This window comes from Lampris incognitus, chromosome 3 (genome assembly GCF_029633865.1).
Source record: "Lampris incognitus isolate fLamInc1 chromosome 3, fLamInc1.hap2, whole genome shotgun sequence".
In the NCBI taxonomy this organism is placed as follows: Eukaryota; Metazoa; Chordata; class Actinopteri; order Lampriformes; family Lampridae; genus Lampris; species Lampris incognitus.
Genome location: NC_079213.1, coordinates 77,682,770 through 77,698,188, shown reverse-complemented (window position 1 = coordinate 77,698,188; position 15,419 = coordinate 77,682,770). Strand labels below are relative to the sequence as shown.

Genomic DNA, 15,419 nt, shown 5'->3' with positions numbered 1-15,419 from the left:
CCTGCTGGCCAAAGGGTCAAGATCCAACATGCCTTATGTTGCTGTACACAACAAGCCCGGCAAGGTTTGACGAATTGGTGCTTGAACAATACGTGCAACCTCGGAGGTATACGGGTGGCACGGCGTTGTTTTGAGTGGAGAGACGAGCACCAACATTATATTTTAGGCCCCCATGAAAGCAAATATCCTCCCTGCTTAAGTGTCCTTGAGCAAGACACTGAAAACATTTTGATGCAAAACAACAAGAAATAAAAAAAACAACCCTGAAATTCCACATCAAGTCTAAATGTTGTATCAGATAAAAAAGCAATGTCTTCACTCAAGTTTGGATTAACCCAGACTCACTCAATGTGCATTTATATTCTTATCCATCATTATTACCAGTGGTGTAGTCGGGGCCATACGCACGTATATGCCGTATACTTACCTTTTTCCCGGGGCTGTTTGCGTATACTGACTTCTAAGGATCAATATTTGCGTATACCCTTGGTATACCCTCTTTTTAACTGCTTAACAAGCCTGTAACCTACTGTCTTTTTTAGCTTTCCAAACCTCTCCCAGGTCACAAAGTGTTAAACTGAGTAGAGAGTGGAACAGATGTAACTATGAGCGAATCGCAGCCTTTGAGTAGTATGGTTTCAGCCAAATGAGCCAATCAGTTGGTTGGACCCGCCTCTGACGTTGAGATCTGTCACTGCCAGGCTCTGCATCGAGCAGCTTCTCGAGGCATTCGCACTTCACAGACGTAAGAGAACGGTAAGAATATCACCCAAGTGAACTTAAATAATCGATATATTTGCTATAGCATGATAAAATGACTTAATCACTGCCATACTTGTAGAACTAAGAGGCTCAATCCGCGCTGTTCGTCGCTGCAGATACGAATGCTCGGATTGCCGTTTGCCATTTTTCTAACCTTAAGTTAATATTAGCTAGCTACCATGTTAAATGATTGGGAGCAAGGCTAACATTGCTAGCCAACTCTAAAGTGGACTGTATGCTTAATTCCCTTAGTTTATGCAGATTTTTGGCCGGTAATTTTTTTCAGATTACCCGCCATTGGCAGATGAGCCAAAATGTCTTCATATTTTAGCTGTTTGACTGAGCTGATATAGCATAAACGACTGTATAAATGTAAACAAAAAATTTACTGAGCTCATTTAGCATGTCACTGTATAAATTACTTAATTGTATTATTATTTGTTTGTTTTTTTGGAGACAATGATACACTCAATGTTACTAATAAACAAAACAAATTGACAATGAGCTGACGCAGTAAAAGTGACTATGTATAAATGGATTATTTAATTGTATTATTTGTTTTTTAGAGAAAATTATACACTGTCATGTAATGATTCTCATAAGATTACTAGTAAACAAAACAAAATAAAAATTGACTTCTCTTGTGTCCATTTTTGGGCTATCAAAAATTGTCCTCGGCTACCAGGTTTGACCTGTTTATAAGTGTGATGTATTGTTGTTATAAGTGATTATTGTTGCTCTCAAAATATGTTAAATTGCATAGATTTATACTATAGTCTTCAAAAATTTCTCGGGGGAGCATGCCCCCAAACCCCCCTAGTGGGGCTAGGACACATGACCCTGTAGTACACCACTTCTTTTTTTAGGACTACACCACTGATTATTACACATACAACTGTGCATAGTTGGGGGGGGGGGGGATTATCTAAATGTTAACTTTGTAAGAAACTAATGAAGTTCACTTACTCTTATAGCATTATAAATTGACTCTGGACATGCCATGATTTATAAGATATGTTGCTTAAAAAAAACCAAAACACAATTTGGTAATCATCAAATTGTGGTTGTCAGTCAGTTGTCATTAACTAATCAGAGTTAAAGCTCCAGTATGCCAGGGATTACACATGCTTTGGTTACTTTTATCATTCAAATGGATTTTCTGAGATGGTGCTTTACATATACTGGTCAGTTTGCACCCTGACAAGCTAAATTTTTCTTGCATTGTGATCTGATCGGCTGTGGCGACCCCTAATGGGAGCAGCCGAAAGTAGTAGATTGTGATCTGATGAACCATACCACATCCACAATAAGCAAGGCCATTTCAGCTTTTAGACCATAATGGAGGGAGAGCAAAAAACAAAAACAAAAACAAAAAACAGCTTAGAGGACAGCCTTTTTTTCCGGACAGAAGTTGTACATTCTAAAAATTATGTCCATCCATCCATCCATTATCTGAACTGCTTATCTTGCTCTCAGGGATGCTGGAGCCTATTCCAGCAGTCCTTGGGTGGCAGGCAGGGAAACAGTCTGGACAGGCTGCCAGGCCATCACAGGGCCCAAACACACACATGCACACGCACACGCACACACACACACACACACACACACACACACACACACACACACACACACACACACACACACACACACACACACACACACACACACACACACATTCATACCTAGGGACTACTTAGTATTGCCAATTCAATTGGCCATTGAATTTTAATCAGGACTCACCTCTTCAGACTTGATTTCCTCTGTGATTTATGTGATTTATGATGTTTGTTTTTCTTCCCCTTTTGTATCTGGTTAAGCCAGGCGTTTTGTGTAGCTGTCGCTTCTCCCTCTCGTAGTCCCCCTTCCCATCCACCCCTGTATGTCTGTGTTATGTTTATCTGCTGTCTTATTTTACCCAGTTTATTGTAAAGCGACTTTCAGTGTTAGAAAAGCGCTGTATAAGTTTAATTTATTATTATTATTATTAAATGTCTTTGGACTGTGGGAAGAAACCGGAGCACCCCGGAGGAAACCCACGCGGACACGGGGAGAACATGCAAACTCCACACAGAGGACGACCCAGGACGCCCCCCAAGGCCGAACAACCCCGGGGCTCGAACCCAGGACCCTCTTGCTGTGAGGTGACTGTGCTAACCACTGCGCCACCGTGGCGGGCGGTAAAAATTATGTGGTTATCAAAAATGTCAAAAGTCAGTTGAATGGCAGACTACTAGCAATCATTGTTCTAGTGTTTTGCTCATTTTTGGTAACCAATATTAAGAGTTTAGCTCTTGGCATTTACATAACATTTCACAAGATTGTGTGTTCCCGAGAACTTAGGTGACATTTTAAATCACACGTACTTTATCATCTTAAATATTTCTGGAATGTCTCGCAGTCTCTTTGCAATTTGATCTTCTGGTTTAGCTGAACCGCTTTCATTGATTTCAAAACAAAACCCAGTGCTTTAAACCAGTTTGTACCTCTTCTAACATTGTGGCTGCTCTGAAGCAGCAAGTCCCAAAACATTTTGTATTTTTCTGCCATGGCCAGACTATTTTTCCTCTGAGGTCACAGCAATCAAGATTGATCGCCAGCTGCTGACACTAGGTTTGCCGGCAGTATCACAGACATGGTCAGGGAACTGACTGTGCAAAAAAAAAAACATTTTAATTTCACGTCAGATACAAAGAAACCTGATTATAAACATCCCAAGAGAAATAAGTCTATTACTGCCCAAAACTCTCTACTTTTCAAACCAATCTTCTGGTTTATAACCTACTTTTGCACCTTCCTGCACATGCTGAAAATAGTACATATTAAGCATGGCATATAGCAATACCAGGATGACCATGTAGTGCTACGTAACATCAGAAATAAACTGTCAACAGCAACTGACAGGATAATTCTTTGACCAAGGTATACTCACAGCTGGAGAAGATGAGTGGACAGGAGTGCTCGTCCATAGGAAAGTTATGTAGCTGCAACAAGCATTCTGCATTAATGGTAAGTCTGCAAAGGAAAAAAAAATCACCATTTTATACCAGATTTTGCATGTTAAATGTTAGCGGTAACCACAATGCTTGCTCAAAATATTTATCCTGGCTTTGAGCCATACTGGTAATCTCTGTAGTTGTGATATTATATTTTGAAATGAGATAAAGAGGGACACAGAACTAAAAGATTATAGACTATAGAGGGAGAAATTGAGTCCAACCTTCAGTCTTCATACTGCAAAGATAGTTCTTGTATAATTCAGTGCCTCTAGGATTTCGCGATGTCACGATCGCAACAATTAACGCAAATTCAGCCAATCCCCGTGAATTCTGCTTGAATTTTGTCCAATCACCGCAATTTTTCCGCAATTTTTGACCAATTGTCGTAGTTTCCAGCGAGTTTCACCAATCATAGCAATCCCCCCCCCATTTTTCTTATTCCCCAGTTGTACTTGGCCAATTACCCCTCTCTTCTGAGCCGCGCCGGTTGCAGCTCCACCCCCTCTGCCGGTCCAGGGAGGGCTGCAGACTACCACATGCCTCCTCCGATATATGTGGAGTTGCCAGCCGCTTCTTTTCACCTGACAGTGAGGAGTTTTTGCCAGGGGGACATAGCACGTGGGAGGATCACGCTATTCCGCCCAGTTCCCCCCTCCCCCCTGAACAGGCGCCCCGACTGACCAGAGGAGGCGCTAGTGCAGCTACCGGGACACATACCCACATCCGGCTCCCCACCCGCAGACACAGCCAATTGTGTCTGTAGGAACGCCCGACCAAGCCGGAGGTAACCCAAGGATTCGAACCAGCGATCTCCTGTGTTGGTAGGCAACTGAATAATAATAATAATAATAATAATTATAATCTTTATTTCGGACACATAGCCGGTCCATAGCATAAAAGCAACAATACAATAAAAAGAAAAAAAAACCATTTAGGCCTACATGACACCCCTACACTCAACGAGCACACACACACACACACACACACACACACACACACACACACACACACACACACGTGAGGCGTCCACACACGCACCGTACAACACAGTGTCAGTTCATAACAGATACAGGATGTCTCGCCAGTGCTTTTGAAGTCTGGATGTGAACCGATAGCAGCTTTTCGCAGGGCTGGTTAGAGCCTTTATGATGCTGTTCTCCAACACATCCAGGCGACACATAAAGTTATACATTAGCTGTCTTAAAAGTACATCACATACAAGTCCGGGTAGCATAGCGGGAATAGACCTTTTGTTAGAATTTTTGTAACCCTAAGCCTTTTTTTGGCGAGGATACTTATAACACCCAGAACAGTGCGGTTTTATTCTCACTGGAACAAGTTGCCTTCGATTTTTAATGAATTTTACAGAAAAAAAAAAAAACGCAACTATTTTTACAATTATCACTTGCTCCCGCAATTTAATTGTAAAAAAAAAAAAAAAAAACCGGCTAAAAACATACAACATGCATTGCATTTTTTTTTCTTTTATAAAAAAGCTTCCGCAAAATCGGGCATTTTGGGCTGCAACAATGCCCCCAAAAAAGCCCGCGAAATCCTGGAGGGACTGATAATTGTTTCTGTGTATACATATTTAAAGTTCACACAATGCTACAACTCAGTTGTCAAAAAAAAATCCGTTTTACAATACATGTGGAATTTATGTGGCATTATGACTGCATGATTGCAATGCATTATAAAGCCTTATTAACTACTATTCATGTGCTTTTCTAGCGCGTTAAGTAAAATGAAATGCTTGTAGATAGTTTTTCTCTTCAGATTTTAAACTGTAATGTAGGGCTTTATAAATGACTGTTATTTTTGGATGTTTTTAGTAAAGTGAACCCTTCTAGCGTATGCCCATTGCTCTTGACAACCATCAACAGCAGTTTCTAACCTAAGTTATTTTCTAAGTACAAAGAAAAGTTTCACAAAAAGTATTAATTTCTTTAAAATCAAAATATCAGTCAGCAGGGGGTTTGTGTTAAGCTAACCAGCCAAAATATGTCTTTAGGACACCTACATTTTATGTTGTTCCTTATTAAGGTCTAGCTGCTGTACTCTAAGTTAGGTGATGCAACACCAAGAAAGAGGTCCTCTCCATGAGGTCAGCTGGTCCTCGGCTTAAAACTGAGCAAGTGTCAGTCATGCTGCTGTTAGCTTACCTTTCTTAGCTGCTGAATCAATATATCACAGTCTGACCCTGATGTCTGAAAGGGACATGATAGGATGTAAGGTGCCATCCACCGTGAGGCAAGTACAGCAATTTGTGGGCTTGACAAGCTACTATCATTACTTCATACAGGCTTATTGCCTCCATGCTCAGCCACTACTATTTGCGCTCACAAGGAAGAATGCACACCTCAAATAGAATGACAAATGCTGAACTTCCAGCAAACACCTGAAAAGCTGTGTAACCTCAGCACCTGTTGTCAGATTCCCAGACTTCACACATTCTTCATGCAGATGCTCATGACATGGGCCTTGGACCGGCTTTGATGCAGACATTTTGAAGGGAGAGCTGTTTCTATAGCATATGCAAGCCTCTTCCAACACAAATCTGAGAAGCTACAGTCTGTGCCCAAAATAGGGTGTCTTACAGTCATTTGGGTGCTATCAGTTGCCTGTGGTTTGAAAATCTTAAACCATATATCGAAAGCCTCCTTTTCGCCATTGTCACGGATCACAGCAGCGTTACGTGGCCTATGTCCCACCCCAAACTTTCCGGCTGGCTGGCCAGGTTATCTCTGCCTTCAAGGCTTGTACTGCGGTAATCAGTACGCCAGGTTCAGTCAACATGGTACTCAGTGATACTGAGTTGATTTGTTTTTCAAAAGTCTCTTGTTTACTCAAAAAGCATGTTGATCGGGTTGGGTACTATTTTCTCTATAAACATTTTGAAAAAAGGCAGTTTTGAGATAGGCATGTAAGTTAACAGGGTTTACAGGAGACAGAGTTGGATTTTAAAGGGGCTTTACAAAAGCATGCACATATAGCAAGAGGAGAAAATAGCAGTGGCTAGTAAATTATTCATAATATAGAGTACTAGAAGAACTCCGCTACAATGTAGCGGTTTGGTTATCCACCCGTCTAAATCTCCCTCCTCTTCATCCTGCCAGCTAACCGCCTTCCCCCTGCCCCTAACCCCCCCCCCACTCCAACTCCCTCCCCCCAAATGCTCAGAATCATCTGAAATGCCGAGAAAAGTGGTTTTTAGCCATTTTTGGAAAAATTCATATTTTTCTTTATTCGGGGGCTCTGTAGATTCAAAGTGGCTGTGGATGAGGAGCCTTTGAAGTTCCAATAATTTCAATGCCAGTAACTGGCTTTTGACCTTTGAAATGAATGCATATAAGTTCTTAATGTGGAATTTGTGTTTGTCGATATATTTTAGAGGGGACAGTAAAATTTCACTGAGTTTGGTGTAACAAGCCACCTCAAGGACAGCTGTCTGCCACAACCCGAATGACAGTATTTAAACGTTTTAATTTCAAGAAAGTATTTCGCTTGACATTGAGTGATTTTGTAGAAACATTAAGAATATATGATATCCATTTCTGTAAACTGTTGATATAATACTAGGATCGCAATGATTATTTTGATATCCACACAGTTTTCAAGATGACAGTTTTTGTTTTTTGTTTTTGTACATGTTCATGTGTTGCCTGCATCTCGCTGTCCATAAATAAAATGAGCGTATTTCTGACATTATGATCCACACTGATTGTATGAAGACAATGAAGACCAAAGGTAAATAGAATGAGGTGTATGTGTGCCTCAGACTTTTGAATTTATATGGATGCTTGTACACAGGATATTGCATCAATTTAAGTCAAGTACTAAACATACAAACAAACTCACCAACCAAGAATCCAGTATCCAAGTAACGCTAATGAAATGAATGAATGAAGTAAATGTTGCTGAGCATACAAATATACTTATTTGGTACTCTATTCTGCTGAATTACTAGATATTCATTTATTATATATATTCATCCATCCATTCATCCATTATCCAAACCACTTATCCTGCTCTCAGGGTCACGGGGTTGCTGGAGCCTATCCCAGCAGTCATTGGGCGGCAGGCGGGGAGAAACCCTGGACAGGCTGCCAGGCCATCACAGGGCAGCCCAATATCACAAGTTACAAATTTGCCATGGGGGGCTACACAGTAATAAAAGGTCCTGTCTTTAGACTCTCACATCGGATAAGGAACAACTTCCCAAGGCAAAAATCTGATAATGGGACTGTTTTGTCCTTGATCCAAATACCTAACATGAAACCCCTTTTTGAGATAGGAGAACCACAGTAGACAAATTAAGATAGTTTTTTTTTGTTATTGTTTTTGAAACTAAACCAAATTCTAAAACCCAAATTCTGCATAAGCTTTAATATTGCATTTTCATCAGAACCAGAATCATATTTATTGGCAAGTACAAGAGCATACAAGGAATTTGTCTTGGTATTTTGGTGCAAGAGGGAAAATTAACAGTGAATAGAAAGATAACAATTAAAATGAATAATAAAAAAATTAGATACAAGATAAAATAAAGTAAAAATGAAAGCAAGATGCAAGAAGGTGCAATCAACACCAACTCAGAGTTGAAACATGAGAGACCATGTGGCAGGAGCTGCATTTATTAGAATTTTAAGAAGTTATTTACAGAACAAGAGTTATTTACAGGGTAGTGCAGGTTTAATGCAGGATGTCCATATACAGAGAGCACAGTAGGGAAGGTAAAAGGGGGTGGGGGGTGGGTGTGCAGCAGTGTCAGGATCTGTGTGTTAGATAGGCCTACTGCTGTAGGGAAGAAGCTGTTCTTTTGGTGTGGGGATCTGGTTTTTATAGACTTTAGCCTCTTTTCAGAGGGAAGTGTTTTGAAGAGACCATGGCCTAAGTGGGAAGGGTCGGCCATGATCTTTCCTTCTCGCTTCTGTCCTGGAGGCATGCAAGTCATGGAGGGATGGCTGGTTGCAGCGAATCACCCTCTCAGCAGAGCAAATAATACGCTGCAGACTTCCCTTGTCCTTGGCAGTGGCAGCAGCATACTAGATAGTGATGGAGGAGGTGAGGATGGACTCAATAATGGCAGTGTAAAAGTATACCACCATTGGCTTTGGCGTGTTGAACTTTTTCAGCTGTCGCAGGGAGTACATCCTCTGCTGTGCCTTCTTGGTGAGGGAGCTGATATTCAGCTCCCACTTGAGGTCCTGGGTGATGATGGTGATCAGGAAGCGGAAGGATTGCAGTGTTGACTGGGGAGCCACACAGAGTGATGGGGGCAGGTGGGGATGGGTACTTTCTTAAGTCCACAATCATCTCAACTGTCTTTAGAGCATTGAGCTCCAAGTTTTTTTGGCCGCACCAGGACACCAGATGGTCAATCTCCCACCTGAATGCAGACTCATCCCCACGAGAGATGAGTCCAATAAGGGAGGTGTCATCAGCAAACTTCAGCAGCTTGACTGACTGGTGACTGGAGGTGCAGCTGTATGTATACAGGGAGAAGAGTAGAGGGGAAAGGACACAGCCTTGAGGGGAACCAGTACTGATGGTCCAGGAGTCAAGAGACATGATTCCCCAGCTTCAAGTGCTGCTTCCTGTCAGATAGGAAGTCAGTGATCCATCTGCAGGTGGAGACAAGCACGTGCAGCTCAGAGAGCTTGTCCTGCAGCAGATCTGGGATAATGGTGTTGAAGGTGGAGCTGAAATCCACTAACATGATCCTGGCGTACATTCCTGCAGAGTCCAGGTGCTGGAGGATGAAGTGGAGTGCCATGTTTACTGCATCATCGACAAACCTGTTGGCTCTGTAAGTGAACTTCAGGGTGTCGAGGTGTGGGTCAGTAATAGTTTTAAGGTGGGATAGAACAAGTCACTCAAAAGACTTCATTACCACAGAAGTCAGGGCAACAGGTCCTGTGGTCCTTGGTTTTTTGGGATGGGGATGATGGTGGAGGTCTTGAAGAAGGCTGGTACATGACACATTTCCAGTGAGGTGTTAAAAATGTCTGTGAACACCTGAGACAGCTGATCAGCACAGTGCTTCAGGATCGAGGGAGAGACAGAGTCCGTTCCAGCAGATTTTTGTTTCTTTTTTGGGGGGGGGGGCTGTCTCTTTATCAGCCTGTTAACGTCCCTCTCCAGGATGGAGAGAGTCATCCTTGTTGTAAGGATGTTGGGCAGTTGTGGCAAGGCCTGGTGCGTGATGGTACACAGCTGTCCTCACAGAAGCTGATATAAGAGGTCACAGCCTCAGTGTACTCATCCATACTGTTGGTGGCAGTCCTGAAAGTGCAGCGTGGGAGATTGCGTGATAGGCACTATTGATTGTAGTGTAAAAGTGATCTAAAGTGTTCCCCTCCCTGGCCGGGAATTTAATCAGCCGATGGTATTTAGGTAGTTAATGACTGAGATTCCCTTTGTTAAATTTGCTGAGAACAATAACGAAAAAGTGAGGATTTGTCCACTCCACACAAAGTATCTGGTCGGCAAACATGCGTTGTGCCTTCTGCACGTTAGTGGAATATAAACACCGGCCAGAATGAATGAAGCGAACTCACAGGGGGAGTAGAAGGGTCTACAGCTGATGAAAAAACTTTCCAGAACAGGAGAACTGTTCTGCATAATCATTATCACATCTTTACACCAGCCACTGTTGATATAAAAACAAATACTTCAATCTTTTGTTTTACTGGAGAGCTCTGTGTCGCGATCCCCTCTGAATAGCTGGAAGCCTGCCAGCTGCAGCGCAGTGTCCGGTATTGACCCACACAACCAAGTTTCCATGAAGAACAAAAAACAAGACGAAAAGTCTCTATTCTTCCCCACCAGTCGATGAAGTTCTAGTTTTTTTTTTTGTACAGTGATCGCACGTTAAATAGAAATACTCCCTGCAAAGGAGTGCGTAGTCCGCATCTACAGAGATGTATATGAGTGTGCCGGCACATTTCCCTCTCCTCTGGCGTTTCACTGCGTGAACAAAGGGGAGCACACCTTTAACCAAAATGTCCAGTAATTCCGAAGATGGGATGAGAAAGTCGGGGGATAGATCCACATAAGTAGTTTCCCTGATGTTCATAAGCTCTTCTCTGGTGCAAGAGCTCTGGGTATGGTAGCAAAACAGAGTTTACAAAAAAAAACAAAAAAACAATACAAAACAATGCGCACCAACACACTGAGGCTGCCATCCGCGGCGCCATCATGAAACAGTTACGCTCTCAATTGACCAGGACCTTAACAGGAAACAGGTTAAAAGGAGGCCCCTCCAATGACCTTATCAGTAGAGAAATTTGGGCTGATGTTCATAACCTTCTCATGAACATGGATAAGAAACTATGCATATGGAGGAACTCCTTGGGTAACGCTTTACAATGAATAGCTGTTAATAGTGATTAATAAATGAGAAATAGTCAGTTATAGGCTCATCCAATATACTTGTTATCATCACTAGTGGATAGCTAAAAACACGTATAACTGACTTATTAATACTAATATTGTTACCTCATTATACCAATTTATTTATCTGAAGTTAACCTCTTCCAAATAGCACATACCAGGCTAGAGAGTCCAGACCAAAATATTTGTTCTGACCATAACCATTTAGGATTTAGTGCCTAAACTTAACCTGCAGACTTGAAATAAGGTTAACAATTATTTAATGATGAATGTTTTTAAGGGTCTGCTAATGTTAACAAGTAAGACCTCATAGGTGCACTATCACTCATTTCTTAATGGCTATTTACATGAGTGTAACCACCCCTTGCATTTGGAGGTTCAACTCTATAAATTTGATTTCCTGTCGTACTTACCTACAATCATGGACGGATTAATGCATGGGCCGACGGGGCCCGGGCCCCAGGGCCCCGCCCTTCTGGGGGCCCCCAACATTAGCGAAATTACGTCCTCTGAAATCCGCCCAATGATTACCCCTTCGATAAATAATCATTACAAGAGGTAATGTCGATTACCAGGGTTTATATAAGACATGATTTCACTAGAATTCTCAATCATGGTGGCAAAATATTGTAATGTGCATGGATAAGTAGACACGCTGGCCGCTGGCTGGCGGCTCTGACCCTTTAGTCGAGTGGTTAGCGATGTCTCCTGCGGTGCGGGCGATGCGGGTTCGCTTCCCGGCCACGGCAGTTCCTGTGGTTGCGTTGTCCCCCGAATTCGCTACAATATTTTATTCCAATTGTATGCCAAAAATATTCCTGTATTATTTCAAATATGGATTAATTAGCACCAATGTACAAATAAATGTTATAGGCTACACATACAAACAAAAACAAAAATCATTAGGATGATTCAAGGGTGATTCAAGACCCCTCCGCTTTGCGTCGGGGTCCTGCATCACCCTGTTGGGGTTTATTTCGTAATAATAACCGGCTCACTGTACATTATCCCTTACATATTCAATGCATTCTGGGAGGTAACGTTAATGTGACGTTTGCGCGCCTTAGCAGTTAGTGCTGGTGACGGGTGAAATAATAATAGCAACAACAACAATAATAATAATAATAATAATAATAATGTAACGTTTTGTAGGTCCTTTAATAATATCACATGCGTTGCGTTGTTTCTGGTGATTACTGTAAGTCACATGACTAATCAAAACTGCTTGGTGAAATTGCATTCAGACTCTCTGGTGTTGTTATAGGGGGGTCTCGTGAATTATTGTGCCCCGGGCCCCAGATTGGTTTAATCCGTCCCTGCCTACAATGTTACAATCTCATTTAACATGCTTTTATCCAAAGCGACGTGCATCTGAGAGTTAATACAACACAAGCAAGGGTCTAACCAGGAGGCAACAATGCAAGTAAGTGCCAAAAAAAACTAGGTTCAAGTCCGATAGGACATAGGTGTCAACAGGCAGTGCACAAAGGCAATGCATAGGGTGCATAGAACCATTTAAAAAAAAAAACCCATCAGGTGTGAAGGTGTTCGTGATTTACCTGAGAGTGTAAAGTATCTTCCCATCATTCCATATTCTGAGGAGCTGATTTGGTGTTGTAATCCAATGGGAATCTGCATTCTTAGAGTTTCTGAAGATGGTATCTGGTAGCCAAATAAGCCCAACCATATTGCTGTTTAAAGTCAGTATTTTCATTGTGCTGTTGTATCTGAGGCGACTGTCTGTCCATGTCTGAGCAAAGATGATGTCGATTTGGTATTCCTAAAAGAGAGAATCAAAAGATACATTAAATCTATATACTGTACGAGGTAAACGTCAGCTCGAAAACAAATGATCAAACAAAATAGAAACCTTTGTGTTTTTGACTGAAGATGAAAAAGAAAGAAAGAAGGAACATGTCAACTATTAACCATTCACCATTGGCATTAAACTGTCCAGAAAGGATGATTTTAATGTTTCAGCAACGGTTAATTTTATTAATGTGCACTACAAGTACATGGGCCGAGAATGATGTGATGACAGCATATTCAACTTCAGATGGAGACTGAACAGGGTGGAATATGCTCTTTACCATCCTTGCGCTACTTCACTGTATTATGCTGACATGAATGTATTTGTGCTCTTATGCTCCTTTTCCACTACATGGTACCGGCTCAACTTGACTCGACTCGCTTCTGTGTCATTTTCCATTACCGTAACAGTACCCCCTCAGTGTAGCTGGATTTTCGGCTCTCCATTTTTTTTCAGTTTCAAAATGTACTTTTACGATAACTGCTTCGACCGCTTTGGTGTTTATAAATGCCCGGTGATATCCCATGCGCGCACTGATGACGCAGTGACGCAAAATGACGCAGTGACGCGTATCTCTGACCAATAAGATGTCTGCATTGATTATGGTACCCGCTCCAGTATTTTTGGAACCTCGACAAAGGTGGTACCAAAAAAATGGTAACAGCTACCGAAATACCGGTACTTGCCAGTAATGGAAAACGAAAAAAGGGCGAGTCGAGTCGAGCTGAGCCGGTACCATGTAGTGAAAAAGGGGCATAAGTCACTTATAGAGTATCTTATTAGGGAGCTCTTGCGTTATGTATAAACATGGTGACACATTAAAATGCTGTGCCGGTATAGTTTTTAAGGGCAGATCTAAGGGGTGGCCAGGGGTGGCTCAGGCACCTTCAATGAATACTTGTTGCAACCCTACCGAATAACAAAAAAAAAAGAAAAAAGAAAAAGATTAAAAAAAATTAGATGCTGATTTTGTGTTTGTGGACTGGTCACATGACAATATGCACTTTCCAATAACCTGATTGGTCATGGATCAATCATTCTTATAAGAGACCTTACAATTATAGGCCCTAAGCTTGTCTCTAGATATTTCATTACCCCACCGTAAATAATATCACGGCAAATAATATCACTACCAAAAAGTAATAAGGGAGACTGCAAAGCTGGCTTGATCACAGACTTTTCGATTCTCTAGACGTAAAATAGCATTACTATTCTATTGTAAGAAAAGAGCCATTTGCTTTAATTTACCAAATTATATCTCCTCATCCTTTTAATTGCATAACTATTTAAAAGATGCAGTCGTATTGTAAATGATGTATTCCAAATTTTTAGAACAATTTCAGTGCAATCCCTCAAAAATCCCTATCCCATCTTTGGTCACCTCATCCATTTCATTAATACAGCTTTGAATATGGCAGCTGCTGCCTTCTTCCCTTTTTTAACAAAACTTCACTTCCTCCTAAAAGCACTTATCAGACAAGACTGTCTAGACCAAATATTTGCCCTAACCTTAACCCTTTAGGACTTTGTGCCTAAACTTAATCTTCAGACTTGTAATGCTATTATTAATAATAATCTAGATATCATGATACAGTTATTAGCATATTCAAGTGTCTTCTAATGTTAACAAGTGTGTTGTAAGATCTTATAAATGCCCTGCAAATGGACTGGATTTACATAGTGCTTTTCTAGTCTACCAACCACTCAAAGCGCTTTACATTGTATGCCTCACATTCACCCATTCACACACATTCATACACTGATGGTGGAGGCTGCCATGCAAGATGCCAACCTGCTCATCAGAAGCAGTTAGGGGTTCAGTGTCTTGTTCAAGGACTCTTCGACATGCTCTCTTGGAGGAGCTGGGGATCAAACCAGCGACCTTCCGATTACCAGACGACCTGCTCTACCTCCTGTGCCACGCCACCCCTATAATTAATTTATTAATCACTATTAACAGTTACTCATTATACACCATAACCAGATTTTCTGCTGGTGCCACTGGTGTTTTCTACAGTTAAGGGTTCTTTCTCTGGTGCATTTCTTGCTTCACCACTCACTGGGATTCTCTATTGGTTTGCAGCTGAAAACCTACATCTTTACCAGAGGAGCTTTTATTCAGAACTCCAAAGGGAATCCAACCAACCCACTGACTTGGACAGAGATCTCCATCAGCTTTTAGTTGCGGTAACTTGGATTATGCGGCTGATTACTCAGAGCATGGTAACAGGGAAGACCCAGAGACGTAAAGACCAAGCAGATACATATAAGACTAGAAACCATTATGGGATTTACTGGATCCTACTTTTTATCATAGTGTCTCATACCATACCAAAGATAAGAGAATGAGGCCACTGTGCAAGGTAGACAGTTATGAATCATAACTTTATGAGAAATTATTTGACTTGATCCACAAGCCCCAGGTGATCTGCGAAACTGCAAGCATGTTAATGTTC

At 41.5% G+C, this 15,419-nt stretch overlaps 1 protein-coding gene across 1 annotated transcript in view; it reads right to left on the bottom strand.

Annotated features, from left to right (window-relative positions):
* The window catches only part of LOC130109433 (gamma-aminobutyric acid receptor subunit gamma-3), a 222,720-nt gene that overhangs the window by 30,393 nt on the left and 176,908 nt on the right, over positions 1-15,419 (bottom strand). The window contains exons 4-5 of the mRNA XM_056276338.1: positions 12,713-12,933; positions 3,692-3,774 (exon numbers count right to left, since the gene is read on the bottom strand). Coding sequence (XP_056132313.1) covers positions 3,692-3,774; positions 12,713-12,933 — 304 coding nt within the window. The remainder of the gene's footprint in view (positions 1-3,691; positions 3,775-12,712; positions 12,934-15,419) is intronic.